Source organism: Phyllobates terribilis, unplaced genomic scaffold (genome assembly GCF_046119375.1).
Source record: "Phyllobates terribilis strain yellow unplaced genomic scaffold, ASM4611937v1 Scaffold_2__4_contigs__length_985480577, whole genome shotgun sequence".
NCBI classification, from domain to species: Eukaryota; Metazoa; Chordata; class Amphibia; order Anura; family Dendrobatidae; genus Phyllobates; species Phyllobates terribilis.
Window position 1 is genome coordinate 687,566,172 of NW_027362762.1, and position 23,145 is coordinate 687,589,316.

At 40.5% G+C, this 23,145-nt stretch overlaps 1 protein-coding gene across 5 annotated transcripts in view; it reads left to right on the forward strand.

Moving 5' to 3' along the window:
• Nucleotides 1-13,438, forward strand: part of SLC45A3 (solute carrier family 45 member 3) — a 79,697-nt gene extending 66,259 nt beyond the window's left edge. For 4 of the 5 annotated variants that reach the window (XM_073666954.1, XM_073666955.1, XM_073666956.1 and 1 more), the window contains 3 exons: nt 1,515-2,333; nt 6,693-6,958; nt 11,918-13,436. In XM_073666954.1, the coding sequence (XP_073523055.1) occupies nt 1,515-2,333; nt 6,693-6,958; nt 11,918-12,313 (1,481 nt within the window). In that variant the 3' untranslated portion in view covers nt 12,314-13,436. Of the gene's footprint in view, nt 1-1,514; nt 2,334-6,692; nt 6,959-11,917 lie in introns of all 5 variants that reach the window. The other variant, XM_073666958.1, reaches the window with a different exon arrangement.
• Nucleotides 13,439-23,145: the final 9,707 nt, after the last annotated feature.

A 23,145-nucleotide genomic window follows, 5' to 3' on the forward strand; every position in this document is an offset into this window, starting at 1 on the left:
TTCATTTTTCAAATAAAAATGGCGTAAATTCCACAATAAATTGGGCCACTGTTCAACAAGTCACATTGGTTTGTAGAATAGCACTCAAATAGACACAAGTCAGCAGGTTTTTCTATGTAATTTGAAGACAGCAGGAGATAGGGACTGATGCACAGATTTCAGTGACGTGTCAGTTTTTTATGCTGTTGTTTACTTCAGTTAAGGTTTTATCACCTGGGAATTATCACTGTCAAAATAGGTCACACACCTGTTAGTCTGACTCCGCCCAAACTGTCAATAGGCTATTTACATACAGAGCCTGTTGTGGGCGGGGTTAGCTTTCTCAGCTCTGCTATATTCTGCATCTAAGAACTCTGATTGTGTCACAACTGCTGCACCCAGTAAACTAAGTGCTGCACCCAGTAAACTAAGTGATACATCGTTGCAATCAGGCTCAATTGCCCTATATTATGCCACTCTCAGACTAAATAGGGAAAAATTGGTGACAGATTCCCTTTAAAGCACCACTCCAGCATTTTTTTTTATTTCAGTGCAGGAGTGCTGCCACTAATGTAAGTTCCCTGCCCATAGTAATATACTCACCATCCACTGTCTTCAACGTCTTCTCGGAACTTCTGACTGGCCAGAAGTCAGAGGTAACGGTCAGAAGCTCTCAATGTAAGTCTATGAGAGCCTTGTTCTGGCTCTCAGAGACTTTCATTGAGTAGTGACTTCCGGCTCGCTCCGCAAACACTAGAGTGATCCGACAGGTCACAACCTGCAAAAGACAATCAGAGTGCCGCCGATAACAGATGAACACTGCGTCTGGTAAATATAAGACTAGGGGCAGGGAACCTAAATTAGCAGTGAAATAAAAAATAAAAAACAATGGAGCGGTGCTTTAACATTTATTATATGCCAGAACCATGCAGTTTGTGTTGAAGAAGCAATATTTCAGGTAAAAAAACATTTGACATGAAACAATTTTCCAGTATGACTTCCCTGGTAGTACACCGGTTAAGGCTTCAGTGCTTCCTAGGCAGTTTTCACACCCCTCATTGGTATACCACCGGAGACCACACTCAAATTTTTTTCATGTCCACCAGATTAAAGCTGGGCACTCTTTGCTTGTATTTTTTTTTCTGCTCCCTCGAGTATTCTTTTTTTTTTTTTTTAAATCTGTTATGCAGTTCCAGAGATATGCACTTTTTATTTAGTGCAGATTTTGATAGTCTTGGTGCACACAGTGTAATTATGCAGGGCAAACCATAGACACAGCCCCAGAGGATCCTGTGAGCCACAACCCCATGGAAAACATCATAAAAACCTGCACTAGATAAAGTGGAAAACTTTACCATGGGAGTAAAATAAGTACAAAAAAACTGGCCATTTTTGATCTAGTGACAAGTCCTCTTCAAATAATATATTTTTTAGATAAGAAGGGTTTGTAGTTTTGAACTAGTAATATATTTTGGATTAAGTCTTGTTTTGTCAATGTCTGCATTAACAACTTTCTTTTTCTATTCTACTTCTAGGTATCGGTCCCATTCTTGGTCTCCTAGTTGTACACCTAATAGGTTCTGCCAGTGACCATTGGAGCAGCAGATTTGGCCGTCGGCGGCCCTTCATCTGGCTTTTAAGTTTTGGAGTAATGCTGAGCCTTATTATTATTCCTTATGCCAAACATCTAGCCAGTTTGGCAGGTCACCACCAAGCCGGCTTGGAGGTGTTCTTCCTTATATTAGGTATTGGGCTGCTAGACTCCTGCGGACAGGTTTGTTTCACTCCTGTAGAAGCGCTGCTCTCTGATCTGTTCCCAGAAGGAGAAGCCTGCAGAAAAGCTTTCTCAATGTTTGCCTTAATGGTTGGAATAGGAGCATGCATTGGATACTTATTGCCTTCTGTGGACTGGAGTGGCAGCTGGCTGGCACAACTGTTAGGAGGCGAGGAACAGTGCCTTTTCACACTTCTACTTATTATATTTTCTGGATGTATATTTTCCTCATTCTTTGTTTCAGAAGAAGTCAGGATCAATACTGGACAGTTGGATATATGTTTAGAACCAGCAGGCAAGAGATGGACATGTGTAAGAACATGTCAACTTTGGTCTCTACCACACAGGGTTTGGCGTATGGCCTTGGCACTGCGAAGTACTTGTGCTTTGGTATCACGATTCAGGACTTTTTGCTACAGAGTTCCTGTCACTCTGTGGCGCTTGTTCGTAGCCCAGCTGTGTTCGTGGATGTCTTTAATGACCTTCACTCTCTTTTACACGGACTTCGTTGGAGAAGGACTTTATCATGGCGTGCCATTTGCAGAGCCAGGGACTGAGGCTAGACTTCGATATGATGAAGGTCAGTTACAGTGTATCTGTGAGATTATACTTTGATAGTGTGTTCAAACACAGAAAATGACACCTCACTGCACCCACATCACTTGCATCTTGGGTGCACAACAGCCTGAGCAGGCAAGGAGGTATAACAGCAGAAGAAAGTCGGCACTCTGTTTTCCTTGGTTCAATGCTTTATTGGAAATCTATGTGCACAAATGACATACAGTGCGGTCTTCATTACATCTTACCAAATTTGTCATTTGTGCACATGGATTTACCATAAATCTTTGAACCAAGAAAAACAGAGTGCCGACTTTCTTCTGCTGATAGTATATTGTTACAGTGGCATGTAAAAGTTTGGGCGCCCCTGGTCAAAATTGCTGTTAATGTAAACAGTTAAACAAGTAGAAGATGAAATGATCTCTAAAAGGTCTAAAGTTAAAGAGGACAAATTTACTTTGTATTTTAGGCAAAATTGTGTTATGTTTGCATCAAGAATTTGTTGAAATATCATTGAATCCATTCTTCCCTCTACCCGTGAAATGTTCCCCGTGCCATTCGCTGAGACACAACCCCAAAGCATTATTGATCCAGCCCCATGCTTAATCGTTGGCGAGATGTTCTTTTCCTGAAATTCTGTGCCCTTTTTTCTCCACACATACCTTTGATCATTGTGGACAAAGAATTCTATTTTAACCTCATCAGTCCATATGACTTGTTCCAAAATGCATCAGGCTTGTTCAGATGTTCTTTTGCATACTTCTGACTCCGAATTTTATGATGAGGACACAGGAGAGGTTTTCTTCTGATGACTCTTCCATGAAGGCCATATTTGTGCCTGTTAGAACAGCACAAATTGTGGCCACTAGAGGTCTAAGGTGACTGTCAATGTATTGGCAGGTCCATATAAACCACCCAAACCGGACACGATCGGACGCACCGGTGGGTTGAGGGCGTCCTTGTGGATCTTAGGTAGCAAATAAAAGGTGCACGTCTTTGGAAGCTGAACTGTGAAGGCATCTACCATTTTTTTATGATGCCTTGTTCACATGCTCAGGCCAGGATACCCTGTAATGCGGCAGAGAAGGAGGCTGATGGGTTGTAATCCAACCTAGAGTAAGTATCACGAATCCTCAACTGACGCAAGGCCTCCCTCTCGTACATCACACAGGGCCACAACACAATATTCCCCCCTTGTCCGCTTGCTTAATCACAATATCCTTAAGGGATTTTAGCTGTTGTATTGCCATCTGCTGAGCCGTGGAGAGATTGTCCCCTCTTCTCTGTGTAGAGAGTTTTTTCAAGTCTTCAGTAACAAGGAGGACAAAAATCTCCACTGAAAGGCGTAGTGACAAGGGGGGGAATCTAGTTGATTTGGGCACCCACGATGTTAATGACCCACCTGAGGGAGCCGGAACTTGCTCCATGAGGAGATCTTCTAAGTTCTGTAGAGCCTCCCTCTCTGCCACTGTCAAAGGGGCATCCTCACCGCGTGGCCTAAAATGAAGTTTTTTGAAAATTAAATTCCGAGCAAAGAGGTGGAGGTCCTTGAGGGCAGTAAAAAAGTCAAACCCATTAGTGGGAGCAAAAGATAAACCAAATCCCAGGACCTCCACCTGTCTCTCAGTCAGCATATGATTCGAGAGGTTGATAACACGGAGCCCCCCTCTGGGCAGCACTAACCTGAGGCGGATTGTGATTCCTGCTGCATGTATTGGGTTTAGATTGAAATCTAGGTGCAGATTGACTATGCATCCCCACTCCAGAACCCCGATTTTCAGATGTAGTATCATCATTAGAGACTTTAGAAGTGATGGAAGTAGATCTTGCCCGAGAAGCCGAAGTATGGCGTGATCTTGATTTTGAAGGTGGAAGCCTCCATCTATGTAAAGCATTCGTTTGTCTGTCACAAATATCAGGCTGAAATTTCTTCATTTTATTTGATTAAATATCCTTAACCAGCTTCTGGGACTCAAGATCCACCTCTTCATTGAGTTTACTCAGATCATCATTATTTAGATCTTTTTTAAGTTGGGTCTGGAGCGTCTCAATTTCTACTTCCATCTCCTTCAGGGATGTCGCATTGAATTCCTCAGGAGTTTCAGGAACCCCAATGAGCAGGTATCGGCCAATGTTTCCCACTTTGCTTTAAAGTCATTATCCTCAATATTAGAGGACGGAAAAATTTGAACTCTCAGACCACGGGGAATGAGGGCCTGGTCAATATATTTAATAAGGAAAGCGTGGTTCCACCACGTCCATGTTCTGCATCTAAGAAGGGTTTTAAACTTCGCAATGCTCTCCCTTAAATCCGAATCCCCCCCAGTCCATTAGCACCATTGTCACCAGGAGTATTATTCAATTGAGCCAGCCAGGAATTATCCCGGGCGTGAAAGTCCATTGTCGACAAGAAAGCAACTGTGAAAACACAGGCACAAGTCAATGTACAAACAACGACCAACATATCTTAAAGAAACAATGGCTGAAACCCCGGTAAATCCAGGGTCAGCCAGAATAGCCTACTCATATAGCATTTAGAACAGAAAAAAACATGAGTACAAAATGGCAATCTGTAAATAACTTACATTAATATATCCATAATATAAATATAATGCATGACAAGAAAGTGCAATGTGCTGGAAGAAAAACGCAGTCCCACCTGCAAGGGCATATCATACCCAAGCTAAAAAATGGAGTCTATATGCATAGTGTGGTATAGTCCAGAGATATACTGGATAGAATAAGCCTAAATATTTCAAGTGGAGCACATAAAAATGTTTAAACCAATCCCAGGTTCACCAGATGCTTACCACAATTGTATATGACGTCCAGGGGGACGTGGAGGACAGGTGGCAAAGGTGTCTCGACGCACGTTTCGCTTGCAAAAAGCTTTATCAAGAGACAGGTAAGTGAAAGAGAATGAACAGGACAGTTATAAATACACCCACAATTGGTCTACTATCTATCTATACAATCTGCTGCTTGTGGTTGCCACCTAATTTATGTTGGTTTGACCACTAGGGAGCTCAGGGTGAGAATTCGGGAATACGTGCGGTGACTCACCCTTGGGAGCTGAGGACACTACCGCGTCACTTCCTCAAGGCGCATACTTGTGACCCGAGCTCCTTGAGGGTGCACGGCGTTGATATCCTACATTTGGGCTCCCGGGGAGTTAATGGGAAACAAATTCTGGCACAGAAAGAGGCCTGATGGATCATGACCCTCGATACCGTGGCTCCGCGGAGTCTGAATGAGAGTCTGATCTTTTCATCATTTTTGTAATTGCGTCCGCTTTGAATGCTCTCCCTTATTTTCCGTTATCCCTTATGGAATATCTGGGATGGTGGGAATTTTTAATTCTTTTTAATTTTTTACTTTACTAATTATTCAGTTTTTTTCTTATATGATTGTATTGAACAGGATTACCTTTTGATGCACCTCATCTTCCATCCTCTGCAGTTCTCCTGGGCTCTTCCTATTAAATATCGACATTCGCCTTTTCCTATTGGATGCCATTTGGAATTTTATCGGACTGCATTGGAAACATGTCTTTTGGATTGTCTTTAGATATAAATATTTATATATACAGCTCTGGCAAAAATTAAGAGACCACTGCTGGTGCTGGTGTCTCTGTACAGTAAAACAATGTACCACAACTCTAGAGTCCGCTAAATCTTTCTGAAGTTCTTTTGCAGTCAAGTGGAGGTTTTGATTTGCCTCTCTAGCAATCCTACGTGCAGCTCTCATTGAAATTTTGCTTGGTCTTCCAGACCTTATCTTGACCTCAACTGTTCCTGTTAACTGCCATTACTTAATTACATTTCGAACTGAGGAAAGGGCAACTTGAAAATGCTTTGCTGTCTTCCTATAGCCTTCTCCTGCTTTGTGGGTCTCCACCATTTTCAGAGTGCTAGGCAGCTGCTTAGAAGAACCCATGGCTGCTGTTTTTTGGCTCAAGGTTAGGGGAGGCTGGGTTTTTATAAAGCTGGGAAATTTGCATCACCTGGCCTTTCCTAAAGATGATAGTGAACGAGCCATAACCCTAACAGGCTAATTAAGGTCTGAAACCTGGGTCAAAGTTATCTGAGTACACAAATCTCTTAGGGTGTCCAAACTTTTGCACCGGCCCATTTTCCTTTTTGTAATTTTTAAAGTGTAAAAGATGAAAATATATATATATATATATATATATTTTTTTTTGCCTAAAATACAAAGTAACTGTGTCATCTTAAACTTTACTCCTTTTAGAGATCATTTCATCTTCAAGTTGCTTAACTGTTCGCAATAACAGTAATTTTGATCAGGGTTGCCCAAACGTTTAAATGCCAGTGTATGTGTTTTCCATAAAAATGCTTATTTTTCATTTTACCTTGTTTCCTAGGAGTCAGGATGGGAAGCTTAGGCCTGTTCCTCCATTCTGTGACATCAATAGTGTTTTCGTTCTTTATGGATTACCTGGTGAAGAAATTTGGAATGCGATTTGTTTACTTGCTTGCAGTTTCCTGTCTCCCAATCGCTGCACTAATTACTTGCTTTTCCCATAATATAGCAATGGTCACAGCATCAGCTGCTATGACCGGCATCCCATTTTCTGTACTGCAAAGCCTGCCATACACTCTTACCTCACTTTATCATCAGAACCGACAGGTAGGTTATTACACTGGTGAAGTCACTGTAGTATTTTATAGGTCAGGGTCAGATGAGCCTATGTTTGCAAAATTATCCATTTTTGATCCAGAAAAAAGACGATTATTTATCAGTAAGCAATCATATGCCATCCATATGTCCTTTTTTTTACGTCCATATTGCACCCGGGCTTTAACTTTAACAATTTAATAAACTATTATAGACCAAATACAGTTTTATATGTTATTAAGTGAAATGTATCCATAAATAAATGGATGGTAACCTCTATATGATCCACTTTTTTTGCATCTATTGACTTATAATGGGCAAGTCTGATCAATGCTGTAGTTCACACTGAGTTTTTCAAAACATTCTTATAAACCCCCATTTTGCGACTTGCTGTGGTCTATGTGCTGTTTATATGCTACCCGTTGTGAATATGGCCACACGGGCCGATTATATACTCGTCTTAAGGAGCTTAAATCAACCTTTTGGTGAGGTATGATGGAGCTAGTTTTCTTTCAAAAGTCCACATATCATCAGTTGCTTTTCCCAATGTTTGATTCGTATAAACCTCTACCTAAAGCTAGGCCAGAAATCACATAGCAAGTTACATTTCAGCTTTTTTATTCAAGTTAATTTGGCTGTTGTAGTAAACATTTACTATTTCGTTAGTAAATTCCCCCGAAAAAGGTTTTTTATTTCTATAGTTCAAGTGGGTAATTACCAGGTTTGTTATAAAGACCAGATATTTATCAGTTTCATTAAAAGCTAGTCTATAAAAATAAGAAACGTTTCTACGCAATTAGATCCAAATGAAAGCTGTCTCATTTCTATCACCAGCAAATAGTAGGAAAGTCTGTAAATGTCTGTGATAAAAAGAGGGTGAAAATCTGTCCCATCAAGACATTATTTATTAAAGCACTCTTCCTCCCATCAAAATTTGTATTCTCTTCATATATTGCAGTCATCAAATTACATAGCACTGTGTACAGTCATGGCCAAAAGTATTGAGAATGAGACAAATAGTAATTTTTCCAAAGTTTACTGCTTCATTTTTTGTAATGGCAATTTGCATATACTCCTGAATGTCAAAGAGTGATCAGCTTAACAGCAATTACTGTACTTGCAAAGTCAATATTTGCCCAGAAAATGAACTTTAACCCCCAAAACACATTTCAACATCATTGCAGTCCTGCCTTAAAAGGAGCAGCTAACATCGTTTTAGTGATTGATCCATTAACACAGGTGTGGGTGTTGATGAGGACAGGGCTGGCGATCAATCAGTCATGATTAAGTAAGAATGACATCACTGGACACTTTAAAAGGAGGCTGGTTCTTGGTATCATTGTTTCTCTTCAGTTAACCATGGTTATCTCTAAAGAAACACGTGCAGCCATCATTGCACTGCACAAAAATGGCCTAACAGGGCATAGTATCGCAGCTACAAAGATTGCACCTCAGTCAACAATCTATCGCATTATCAAGAACTTCAAGGAGAGAGCTTCCATTGTTGTCAAAAAGGCTCCAGGGCGCCCAAGAAAGACCAGCAAGCGCCAGGACCGTATCTTAAAACTGTTTCAGCTGCGGGATCGGACTACCAGCAGTGCCGAGCTTGCTCAGGAATGGCAGCAGGCTGGTGTGAGTGCTTCTGCATGCACTGTGAGGCGAAGACTCTTTGAGCAAGGGCTGGTTTCAAGGAGGGCAGCAAAGAAGCCACTTCTCTCCAGAAAAAACATCAGGGACCGACTGATATTCTGCAAAAGGTACAGGGAGTGGACTGCTGAGGACTGGGGCAAAGTCATTTTCTCTGATGAATCCCCTTTTCGATTGTTTGGGACATCTGGAAAACAGCTTATTCGGAGAAGAAGAGGTGAGCGCTACCACCAGTCTTGTCTCATGCCAACTGTAAAGCATCCTGAAACCATTCATGTGTGGGGTTGCTTCTCAGCCAAGGGAATCGGCTCATTCACAGTCTTGCCTAAAAACACAGCCATGAATAAAGAATGGTACCAGAATGTCCTCCAAGAGCAACTTCTCCCAACCGTCCAAGAGCAGTTTGGCGCCCAACAATGCCTTTTCCAGCATGATGGAGCACCTTGCCATAAAGCAAAGGTGATAACTAAATGGCTCATGGAACAAAACATAGAGATTTTGGGTCCATGGCCTGGAAATTCCCCAGATCTTAATCCCATTGAGAACTTGTGGTCAATCATCAAGAGACGGGTGGACAAACAAAAACCAACAAATTCTGGCAAAATGCAAGCATTGATTATGCAAGAATGGACTGCTATCAGTCAGGATTTGGTCCAAAAGTTGATTGAGAGCATGCCAGGGAGTATTACAGAGGTCTTGAAGAAGAAGGGGCAACACTGCAAATATTGACTTGCTGCATTAACTCATTCTAACTGTCAATATAACCTATTGGTACTCATAATATGATTGCAATTATATTTCTGTATGTGATATAAACATCAGACAAACACTAATAAAAACCAGAGGCCAGCAGATCATGTGAAAATATAATTTTGGTGTCATTCTCAAAACTTTTGGCCATGACTGTACTTACAATTCCTTTCTACCCAGCTAATTCTTCCCTTTTCCATTAGGTCTATGACATCACAGGATTAAAAACTGACTAGTTAAATCGTTATAAGCTCTATGTAAAAGCAGGTGGTCAATTTTCGCTGTATGACTCATGAGTCATTGCAAAAGTCAGTGGCAGGGGGAAGGAGCGGAGCAGCTGGGTCAGTAGTTGAAGAGGGGAATGATTTCTGCAGGGACAAGAGACTTCCTGTTTTTACATAGACCAGAGCAAAGAGAATAATTTGATGGGTAGAAAAACAAAATGAGCAGTTGTAAGTATACAGTGCTATATAATATGATGACTGCAATATATTAAGAGGACACAAACTTTGATGGGAGGAGGAGTGCTTCTTTAATGGTGAATTCCCGGTCCTGCCGATTGAAACTTTCGGACCTTTTCTTTTCATAGTGGCGTTGTTCACGCACAAGAAAACAAATGATTCATGTCTGAGGGGATCAATATATGAGGACATTTCCTCTGATAAATAAGCAGAAAAATGCTTCCAAGTTCAGTCTCTAGTGACTAGCTGTGTGTGTCCCTCTTCTACAAGAGGATCCCTTTTTGTGTCCCCTGTCCCCTGTATTCCCAACACCTAAATTGATGGAATTTTGTTAGGATAAACCATCAAATTATGATCTCTGAAAGCCAATCCAGAGGATAAAGGGGCCATGACTCTAGTTTGATGCTGTGACCTCTTCACAGTGTATCTCTACCTTGTGGCATCCCATCCACCCACTTTGCAGGGAAACTGCAGCAAGCGAATGGAATGGAGCCGATATCAGTCTCCTGCACAGCTCGCTGGCCATAAGCACCGCTGTGCAGGAAAATCAGTGAAGGAGTCATAGTGCTGAGCTACCGTTGTTATCCCTTCATTCTCAGAATAGGTGGATATAGTAAAGATCAGCCCCTCACTGATCAGAAAGCTAGCGATGTGCCATGAGATGGGGATACCCCTTCCCTTTAAATTTCTGTTTTCATAGGGCATAATTTTGTGCAGGTTGTGAGCCTTCATTAAAATAATGTGGTGGATGTACATTCATTTCCATTCTACATCAAGACAAATTTTTGGTGTAAAATTGTACAACAAGCACCAATTAATTTAATCTTGTTTTACTTTGATACCATATTGCTAAATGCTTGAAACTGAATATTCGGTAATCATGACATTTACAGGCTATAATAGTAGATCATTGTATGTACAGAAACCAGCACAATAAATGCAGAAAGGATAAACTGCCTAAAAAACCCATAGGAACCAATTTTAAAGGGATTCTGTCACCAGATTTGTGCCACCTAATGTGAGAGCAGCATAATCTAGAGACAGTGACCCTGATTCCAGTGATGTGTCACTTACTGGGCTGCTAGATTTGATAAAATCACTGTTTTATCAGCAGGAGATTATCACTAGAGGACTAGTAAATGTGCTATAATGTAGTCTCAATTCATGAGCTTTGTATAACCCCGCCCCCATCACTGATTGGAAGGTTTCTGCCTATGCAGAGAGTACATAGAAAGCTGCCAATCAGTGGTGTGGGCAGGGTTATACAGAGCTCAGCATTAAGATAGCTGGTAGATCTGCAGCAGATAGAACAGTGATTTTATTAAAATGACATCCAACAGCCCAGTAAGTGATACATCGCTGTAATCAGGGTCTCTGCTCCTTCATCATGAGGTTCTCAGATGGTGTAGCAAAAACCTGTAGACAGATTCCCTTTAAGAATTTAGGTCCTTATGACCATATAGCCAGGTAAGACTGGTGAATGGGGAGCTTTATTTAGTTAGCTACCTTATATTCATGAAATTACATTCTGGAAGTATTTTTTGAGTTTTGTAAATTCTATCTACCAAACAAGATAAATAGTAAGTGATGTAAGAATCCTCTACTTCTAATAATATTGTTTCTATTCACTCTCTTGTTGATAGTATTTCTTCATTTTCTTATGCCTGTGTCTACTTTCTGCCTTCTGACTGGTTCTTCTTTTCTGCTCTCCTGCTTACCTCGGATGACCATCTGCTCGTGGACTACAGAAACGGTTTCTTTTGTTCTGTAAGTTTTCCCACATCCTGCGCACAAAGCTCAGTCATGTTACATAGACTGGATACTTATCCCGTTTTGCTACTAGTAATGCTGAAAGAATTCACTGGACACATAGTTTATGAGTCCCTTGTATTCATGAGCTCATGAGTAGTGCTCCTCCCTCTTCATCATGTCCCTTAGTGATTGACAGGCTGCTGTGTATGCAGATCACTGCAGGGGGAGGAGCGGATGGGGGAATATTAGACTGATAGATGCACTTTTATATATGCTTATCTCCAATATTATACTGTTTCTAGCCACAAAAATGATTTAAACATAATCTTTCTAGAAAGTAAATTGTTTATTTCTTTAACAGGTATTTCTCCCAAAGTATAAGGACATGGCTGAGCTTGAGACACCTGAAAAAGAGCGAAAGCCTGGATTCATGAAAGAGGCACCAAATAATAATGGGGTTCCACTGTTCTCCTCACACTCCCCATCTATGTGTATTGGTCCTTCTTGTGACAACCCAGTGATGATTGGAGAACCTACTAACCCAAACAATGGGATATGTTTGGACATGGCCATACTAGACAGTGCCTGTCTTTTGTCTCAGGTGGTCCCATCACTTGTTATGGGCTTCATTGTACATATGACACAAACAGTCACGGCTTATGTTGCATTCGCTGCGACTTTTGGTTTGGTAGCTATATACTTCTCCAACAAAGTTGTCTTTGACAAAAGTGATATGATGAAGATTACCTCTGTGTAGGGTCATGCACATTGTAATGTTTGATAACTGGTAAATTATTTATTCATTAAAATAAACCACTGTATTTTCCAATGTAAAGTTATTTCAGCAATTACATTATTTTGAAACCTGTCATTGTTTTATTGGCTGACATTTTTATAGGGATTCCTTGACCTTGTTGAATCTTAGTTAGCTTTGAAAATGTGCAGTCATGTGAGTCCTTCTCTCTGCTCATTTGTGATTTCCAATTTTTTACTCTCAAGTACACTGAAAGGAATCAGTCACCAGGTTTTTGACACTTTATCTGAGAGCAGCATAATTTAGAGGAAGAGACCATGATTCCAGCAATGTATCACTTACTGGGTTTCTTGCTGTAGTTTTGATAAAATCACTTTTATCAGCAGGAGGTTATCAATAAAGGGATAGTAAACCTGCTGCTATCTAGTCCGCCATATTAGTAAGCTCTGTATAACCCCGCCTCACCATGATGAGAGAAAACTTAGATTTTATCAAAACTACAGCAAGCAGCTCAGTAAGTGACACATTGCTGGAATCAGGGTCTCTGCCCCTAAATCATGCTGATCTCACAAGCTGTTGAAAAAATCTGGTGACGTAGTCCCTTTTAAGTAGCAATTTTTTTCCTGATCAGTATGGACCACACAGTAATTGACTACTACCATTACACTTGGTGTATGGCTGTCATCTCTTTGGGGTGCACTGAATAAATTGACCCTTTATGGCAAAAACATACAAAAATAATAGAATTGCTTACTTCTGAAATGTTAAGAGTAGAGTTGGTTTGAATATATTTGTACATCCTATTTCATCAGCGATGACAGTGGTCTTTGGCCCCTAGATGAGAGAGGGAATACTACCTATTACCTAGCGATATCCAAGCTCTTGTTTTATCTGATTAGTCAGCCTGGTGTACAGTGTCCATTTTAGGACATGATCAGATATCAAAATCAAACATCAGAATGATGTCAGTTTGAGGCTAAATACCCTGTCCGAGAACTGATTTTGATAAGTGATTTTGACGAGTGATTTTGAAGAGCGATTCTGACGAGCGATTCTAACGAGCGACTCTGACGAGTGACTTTGACAAGTGACTTTTACAACTGTAATAATAATGAAAAAAAAAAGTAACTGTTCGCTGATATGACTTGAACCCAAAATTATGTGTCCCAAAGCCATTGCACTGACCACTGAGCTATAAACTCAGTTGTGAATACATAGGAGTTCTATTTGGTTATATGATTTTCAGTGCAAACTTGTCTAAAACTCATTGGGACTTATGCACAGACTGCAAGCAAGCCAAATTCAAATGATGTTTGATTTTGATGTCTGAGTCTAATGTGTGACTTTCTTCAAACATCAGAATCACATTGACTTTTAGTCACCCTGAGTATTTTCATGGTTGATCCCATAAGACAAGAAAACCTATCCATTAGTATCATTTGACTGGATAGCTTAATGGTAAGGCATCAGCCTCAGAAACTGCAGTGTTAATAATTCAAATCATGATAGGAATAGTTTGTTTTTTTAATTATGACTATTTAGCACACAAACTACAGGGGTGTTTTACTTTTAATATCTGACACTCTGATTGTCATCCTGATGTGTTAAGAGTTTCAGACACGCTGTCTATTTGCATGGTAAATTACATAGCCAAAGTAAATTGGGAGGCAATAATTTACTACATATCTATTTCCAAGTGACTTTATATTTGCATAATTTCTTAAAGGGGTCTAATGATAAAATGTCTTTATTGTAAATTTTTATTTCCATCCACGCAAGTACTGGCTGCAAACTCCCAATTTACTTTTGCTATGTAATTTACCATGCAAATGGACAGCGTGTCTGAAACTCTTAACACATCAGTATGAGAATCAGAGTGTCAGATATTAAAAGTAAAACACCCCTGTAGTTTGTGTGCTTAATAGCCATAATAAAAAAAAAAAATCTTATTCCTATCAGGATGTGAACTTTAATACTGTAGTTTCAGAAACTGATGCCTTACCATTTAGCTATCCAGTCAAATGATACTAACTAATAGGTTTTCTTGTCTTATGAGATCAACCATGAAAATACTCAGGGTGACTAAAAGTCATTGTGATTCTGATTCTGATGTTTGAAGAAAGTCACACATCAGACTCACACATCAAAATCAAACATCATTTGAATTTGGCTTGCTTGCAGTCTGTGCATAAGTCCCAATGAGTTTTAGACAAGTTTGCACTGAAAATCATATAACCAAATAAAACTCATAAGTTTTTACAACTGAGTTTATAGCTCAGTGGTTAGTGCACTGGCTTTGGGACACAGGCTTTTGGGTTCAAGTCCCATCAGCAAACCGTTACTTTTTTTTTTTTTTTTATTATTATTATTATTACAGTTGTAAAAGTCACGTGTCAGACCACTTGTCAGAATCACTCATCAAAATCACTCGTCAGAATCACTCGTCAGAATCACTCGTCAAAATCACTCGTCAGAATCTCTTGTCAGAATCACTCATTAAAATCACTCATCAAAATCACTTGTCAGAATCACTCATCAAAATCACTCGTCAAAATCACTTGTCAGAATCACTTATCAAAATCAGTTCTCAGACAGGGTATTTAGTCTCAAACTGACATCATTCTGATGTTTGATTTTGATATCTGATCATGTCCTAAAATGGACACTGTACTGGTGCGATGTCACATGTACGTCAGGTAACAACGAGGCCAATTAATCAAAATTAGAGTCGCAATTGCTGCCAGTTAAAAAGCGACACTCCCTCTCGCGTCCTGTGGCCACAGACATGTGAATCGATTCACACCAACTCTAGGTAAGAGATTCACTTCTGCAGTAGTTAGTACACATCCACTTTTTCTGAGTTGACATTTCCTATCAGTTTGCCGTTTCATCAGTTTGTGGAGTTCTCTGCAGTGAATGATATTTTTCCAGCGCTCAAAGGGTTTGATAAATGCTTCATGTGTATGCTTTATATCGTGTGCCAAAATAACAGGATTGGATACAAACCTTTTCTTTGGTTTGATCCTGTTTTTGGCATAAAATATAAATAGTTGCAAATGGCATAAAATGAACGGTCCTGACTGGTATTATATTGGCAATACTGGATGTATTTTGAGAATTATTTTTATGTGTATAGAATGTGTTTTTTTTTACTTTAAAGGGAATCCGTCTTCAGTTTTGACTTCTCGTAATTGCTGACACTGCTGTATAGGTGATGGTGAGAGCAGTATGGACAAATCTATGTTCATAGTCAATGCAGGTTGCATGACTGAGGAATGGAGATTTTAATCTCTTGGAACTGCAACCACAAGTGCCCAGGCAGTCTCTTCATGTGTCATGAGCTTAAAGGGAATCTCTCTGCGGGTTTGTGCTATGGATTCTGAGAGTAGCATGATGTAAGGGCAGAGAACCTGATTACAGTGATGTGTCACTTACTAGGCTGAGTGTTGCTGTTTCAATAAATCAGTGTTTTATCAGCAGATTATCACTACCAGACTAGGTGTCTCATGCCTCCTAGTCATCCTGATCTGTATAACCCCGCCCTCACCACTGGTTATCAGTTTTCTTTCAACGTACTGTGTACACAGAAATCTGCCAATCAGTGGTGTGGGCGGGGTTATGCAGGGATCAGCATTCAGAGCACTGCTAGATCTGCAGTAGAGAAAACAGGGATTGTATCAAAATGCAAATATACGTATGTGTGTAATAACTGCTCTCACCAATGTCAGCAATTATGAGGAGTCAAAACGGCATACAGACTCACTTTGACAATCGCCTGGAGAAAAAGTCTCCTAAAACTGTCATTATTTATTGTAATGGTATGTATACTGAAAAGTACAAACATCCGTCAACATTAGTAAAAATAATAATATAACGTTTTAAAAATGAAGGAGGTAAATTTTATATATATATATATATATATATATATATATACATACACACACATATATGTACGTTTCTGCAACCTGTTCCTTGAAGAATATATGTACAGCTTTAATAGTTATTTATTAAGTTACGTTCATTTCTGCCACAAAATTACCTCAAAGTAAACTTAAAGAATGTATATGCAGAAATTGTACACAATACCAGTAAATTATTTGACTATATTACACAATGTGGTAAAAAATGTTTAACCTATTTTCTACCGCTATTTTACTTTGTAAATGTGATAGATGTGAAGGGTATTTAATGTGTTTATATACAAGAGTTTTAAAAAGGTTACTGTATTTTTCTTTTTCTGTGGACTACTGTACTCCAAAATCCATGCCAGTAAACCTCAAAGAAACATGATTAATCTAATGTATCTGGCAAATTTTTATTTCATGTATCAATCATCATTTTATTGTACAACTATTTTACAGTGTGTGATTCACCTTTAAATGACATTGTGCCATTTACATCTAGATATAATCTACATAAAAACTTGTTTAACTCTGTGCATTTCTTGCATTACTTATGAACCGATATTACGGCATCTATCATTTTTCCAGAGCTGAGGTCAGATCTCTTCTGGCTTCTCCTGGAATAATCAGACACTCCCCAATCATCTTTGCTGAGTTCATGAAGTCACCACGTGATGCAACGCATTCTGGGAGGAAACGTTTACAGTTCCCTGAAATGCTAAATTTCCATATTAAATTTGAAAAGACACTGAACAAGGAAGAGATGCCATGTGATTTGAGCTCAGAGTTTTTCAGATTTGAAGCTTCTGGTTAGATTGGCAAGTATATTATCTTTTTATGTAGATTATATCTATATATAAATAATACGTACATATTTATAGCATTAATAAATGTGAACCTGGGGTGGTTACCTACTTGCACATTAATTGATCAATACATATCTTTTAAGACCAGCTGTAACATTAATTTGAAAGGTGAATTAAATTTGCACTCTTGTCATTCTCTTCCAGTCTGGTCTCTTTTTTTTTTTCATCCGTCTATGGGAAAGTGCAGTCAGTTTATTTTTTTGTATATATTCTTCATTCTGCTTACATTTTTACACATTTAGTTCACATTTGACCCATGTAAGTGGTTAGTTTAGGCAATGAAACTAAAATTGATGTTGCTCTTAGGCTTTTACATGTTACTATTTGGACATGGCATTTTTGATGCATTTTTTTCTGCATGAGAAACCCAGATATTGGGCAAAAAAAACGTAGTGGAATTTACATACTTTTTTATGCAGTTTTTTTTTTTTGCTTAGCCGCTTTAATCTCATTGGGGAAACAATGTGCAGTGAAAATGCTGAAGGATTGTAAAGTTTAAGAAAAAATCGTATTCATTTTGCGGTTACTGCACATAAAAAATTCCTAAAAAATGCAATGTGTGAACAAGCCTTTAATGTCTAAAGATGGCTAAGGATTTATTCCACCGTGATAATAGATTTCTTGCTATTCCTACTTGTCGGATTGATGTCTGCTTTCCTAAAAAAAGAATTACTTCATTTATTCACAAGTGTAGTTATCCAGTCAATTAAATTGGATTTTTTTTTTTTTTTTTACAAAATAAGGACAACTATTTCTTTATTGAAGGAATAAAGGAATTGTCCACTGCTTGGACAACCCCTTCTTGATCCAAATGTTTGGCCCTGATAAAATAAAAAAGCCTATACACACATCCCGCGCCGGCGCCATTCCAGCGGTGTCAGCACTCGTGGTATTTTATCGGGGCCAAGTATGGGGTATGAGAAGGAGTTGTCCAAGTAGTGGACAACTTCTTTAATCTATCTAGGCAAAATTATTTTGAAAAAGAGACCAGAACAGTTTAAAGGGAACCTGTCACCATGAAAATTTAGAACAATCTGCAGCAAGCATGATATAGAGCAGTAGGAGCTGAGTAGACTGATATATGCAGTAGTTTGGTGAGAAAAGATTCAGTATAACCTGTTTTTTTATCATTTAAACCACTGCTCTTTCTGGGATTTTTTTGGTCCAGTGGGCAGTCCTATCAGTGACTGACAACTATTTCTCTATGCACACTTATACAAAGACAGCTGTCAGTCACTGGTAGGACCACCCAACGGACCAAAAAAATCGCAGAAAGGGCAGAGGTTTAAATGACGAAAAGACAGGTCATTCCCTGTAAAATACCATACTCATCTTGGTGTTCGCCTACTGATCCAGTTCTGATGCTTCTTGGGTCCCCTTCCAGTGTCCGATTATTTATCCAGTGATTACATGGTCATTGTTGTCATCAGGGGACGATCAATAAGCCACCATAGATATATATTAAAAATATTTTTGCTTGATTCACCTCTTGATCTGTGTGTAATAAGAGCAATCCAATTGAACCAATATACATGCACAGATTTTAATCATGTGAAAAACTCATAAGATTTTGGAAAGAATAAGAACAATTAAACTCTTCGTTTTGCTATACATAGAAACATATAGCTATGGCAGAACACTACTGCTCTATCTTGTTTGTCTTTTTATTATTTTATTTTTATCATTGACTATAAATATGTACCACAGGCCCGCTTTAATTTACTTTTCCAACCGTATTGCTGACAGATTGTTCCAAGCTTCTACAATAGTGATGAACAAATTGGTTAAAGGGACAATGGTACCTGGCAGCTAGATGGGAGTCATGCGAATCTCTTTATCTTCCGGCATCTCTGGGGCAGCATTTGTCAGGACTGGTGCAACGTCCTCTGTGTGATGTGTAAAACAATAATAAACACATACTTACCCCCCCTGCACAGCTTTTCCCCTTCTATTGATGTTTGGTCACGGTAGTGATCCATTGGTCACCACTGCCGCCATAGGACAATGTCAGGAGAGGATAAGGGAAGATCGGTGGGGGACTGCAGGAGCAGTACAGGAGAGCTGTGGTAGATCGGTAGGCGAGTATGTGCTTTCTATTATTTGTACAGTACACTTTGGTCCAGGGGAACATAAGGGGTGGTCAACCCTTTTAAGGTACAATCACACTAGCCACTTATTGTCAGAATTCACTTCCAAACAGTCATGTGATCAATTGTCCAACTACAAAATTGAAAAAGACCAACAATTAAGTCACATATTGCGCTACCATAACGATTATTGTTGGTGGCTGGATTGGTAAAAGTGTTGCTCGGAGCTACATTTAGACAAGACATTCTTGTTTGACGCATGGTTCTCATGAAAGCTGTCACTCCTCGCTTGGTGGGAGAAAATTTTAGTGAGGATCATCCTAATGGAAATTTAATCAAGACTTTAAACTAAATCCATGCTGCCTAATAATGAGGTGACAATATAGAGAATGTGTTCATACCACAAATTTAGCAAACTGCCTGTTTGGATCCTAAATGAATGTTCCTCAGTGTCTATTGTCCTATATCACTATTTCAGAAAGTTTCTCAATAGTGGCTGAACGCCAAGATTATAAATCACTGTTTGTTATCGCCTTGCAATTAAAGTGAAACAAAATCCAAAAAGTACAATTTTCTGTATTAACAGCAAACAGGTGGTGTAATTGTCAGATTAAATTAGTTCCAAATTAAAATCAGTTCAGCTAAAAGAAAATCTGTTCTGGATCACCCATCAGTGAATAATGTCAATGGGCCCTTGAAACCCATATCTGATGCTAGTTAAAAATGCCCAGGGAATACTTGTTCTTCACACATTAACCCCTTTATAGGGATCGGCCCTTCGTAACAAGTAGTCTTAGATTGTTGCCTGTGACGCTAAGGCTGGAACAGACTGGGGTTTGTAAGCAGAAAGACATGCAGGGGGTCAGAATCATAGTCATGGGCATACTTTCTATCAAACAGCCAGAATCAGCTGGCCATTCTTAAATTTGGGAAGCTGTCCTGTGTGGTCGGCAGCATGTCCCAATTTCAAATATACCTGCATCTGAATGATGCTTAATATAGGGGTGATTACTATGGTTGAGCAGGGAGCTGTCCGTTACCTGCTCTGCCATTAAGCCTTTGGCTTATGCGGCATCTAAGGCTCAGGCGTATGATGTGTAATGATGCCACTAAATTGTGTTTACTGGACTGAATTGCAAAGGGTAGAGACTGGAGCAGACCTATACATCTGCTCTGCTTATTGTGGTAATGGGGCCAAGGTAGGTTTTTGTTTTTTTTAGTTAGTGTACTATTCTGACTAGGGTGGGGCGTTGAGGTAGAATACTGGAGGTGTTAGGTGTAACGGGTCTGGGAGGCGGAACCTCAGAGCTACTATACAAGGGGGCGGTCCTTGTAAGGGAGCGGGTGGCGACCAGGCAGGCAGTCACAGCAGGTGACCGGGACAGTCTCTAGAAGAACGGGCAGGAGGTCACGGCAAGTGACCGGGGCAGTCTCTGGGTGAACGGGCAGATGGTCACGGCAAGTGACCGGGGCAGTCTCTGGGTAAAGGGTTGGTACGACCTGTGGCGGCTGATGATAGACGTGAGCTCCCAGGTGAGCAGGCGAGAGTCTCTGGATAAACGGGTGGTCACAGCATGTGACGGCGGAGCTCCCAGGAAGACCAACAGACAGGCGGCAGATGAGCGCTCCCAGGTGAGCGGGCAGAAGTCTCTGGACAGGCGGGTGGTCACAGCACGTGACGGCAGAGCCTCCAGGTAGGCTAGCAGACTGGCAACAGATGAGCGCTCCCAGGTGAGCGGGCAGGAGTCACTGGACAGGCAGGTGGTCACAGCACGTGACGGCAGAGCCTCCAGGTAGGATAGCAGGCAGGTAGCAGATGTGCGCTCCCAGGTGAGCGGGCAAGCTGGTCCATAGACAGACTGACAAGAGTTGGAAGGCAGACCGTCGGACCTCAGGCAAGCAGGCAGGAAGTTGATGTGCGCTCCCAGGTGAGCGGGCAAGCTGGTCCTTAGACAGACTGACAGGAGTAGTAAGGCAGACCGTCGGACCTCAGGCTAGCAGGCAGGTAGTTGAATATTAGGCTGGCAGGAATCTGGCAAGTATCTGGCAAGTATCTGGCAGGTAACTGGCAACGGGACCTGAGGGCTGAAGCAGAGTAGTGAACAGTGCAACAACATTGCTCGGGCACCTCCATTTTGGAGGAGGTGCCTTATATATGGTAAAGTCCTCCGGCCATTGGCCGGGGACTCCTTAGGACGGCGCGCGCGGCCCCTTTAAGAGGGAGGAAGCGCGCGCGCGCCCTAAGCACAGTGGCCGGGAAGGAGCGCGCGCTGCCAACAGAGCGGGAGGAGGACGCCAGGCTCGGAGCAGAGAGGTGAGGGGAACAGCGTCCCTGCCTAGCAGAGGGCAGGGACGCCGACGCTACATTAGGCTATGGTCACACACGTTGGGTTTTGCTGCGTATTTTGCTGCAGATTTTTATGCAAATTTTCAGCTGCATTTTGCAGTACCAGCAAAGTCTATGAGAAACCAGAATTCTCTGTTCACACATGTTGGTTATTTTTTGGTTGTGTATTTTGTGACTTGGTTGTGTTTTTGGAAAATAGAGCATGTCACTTCTTTCAACGTTTTTGCAGCAGAAAACGCACCTGTGTTTTTGCTGTGTATTTGCAACATTTTTTCACCCATAGGAAGTAATGGGTGGTCAAAAATCGCAGCAAAAACGCAGAAAAAAATGCAACAAAAACGCACCAAAACCTGCGTAATGCAGCTGTTTTCCTGCTAGAGAAAAGTTAGCAGCAAATTTGCAGCAGAAAAAACACAACGTGTGTGAACATAGCCTTAGGGAGAAACTTGACGCACCATACTGTGTGAGCGGCATCAGAAATGTGGAGGGTATCATTCTGTTTGTGGGGGAATGCAGCGTGGGGACATCATATTATTTGTGTGGGGGGACACTGAGGTGTCATCACATTCTGTGGATAGGGGGGAAGCGAGGGATTTTAGTGTGTAGTAACGCATCATACGGTGTAAGGTCCATGAAAGAGATATTGTACTGTGTGGCTAGATATTCAAGGTATCATACAGGACTAAGCTTGGGGTATTGGCCAAGATCAGAATCCAGGAAACACCATAAGTACCAGACAGACTAAACAGAGCTGAGAACAGGAGAAAATATCAACACGGCACAGTATTACATGGACCGCAGCTAGGTAAGCCTTTGCACCTTGATCAGAAAGCAGTAAATGAGAGACCTGCAGGCCTGATAAGCTATCTAAAGTACCTAGGTTGCAGCAGAGTTCAGAGCAAGACAGATATAACTACTGCCTACCGCCCTCAATGTTTTTATTTAAGACCATTCAAAAAGTTGCTACATTTTTCTTTTATGGAGTATGCATTGGGAAAATAAATAAATGGTTACAAAAGTGTAGAGTTGTTAATAGTAGAAGGGATTAAAACCAATTAAATGTTTGGTTGAGCTGGTAAAGCAGTAGCATAAAAGACACCATAGTTATAACCAATCCTGTGACAGAAGAGGTTGTCTGGGCTAAGTAAAATCCTGTCCACAGCTTTGATTCTGTCCAAGTAACAAAATGTGCCATTTTCACCTGCTGTCATCCCTGTGGCAGGGACCACATCCCTTTCTGCAGATTACACCCAGTTTCAAGCTCTTCTGTCACCCATAAAATAAAAATAATAGTAACCAAACTCAAAGGGACATTTTCCTCTCTGAATACTTATAATCTTTAACATTGTGTATTTCACGAGAGTATTGAATCTACATGGAATTCACAGCATACTGAAGTTAGACCACGTACAAAGGTTAAATGTTCCTAATATGAATACAGATGTAGCAATGCCAGACAATCGTCACTTTATTAACATAAGCATGTAGCACGTCATCTGACAAGCTGCAGATTGCTACATGTGTACAGAATCAATAACCATACTTGAATACAGAATCAAAACTAAAATCTGTACAGAAATACAACAGTTGTACCAACATAAATACATCATCAGAACCACCAACAGTTCATGAA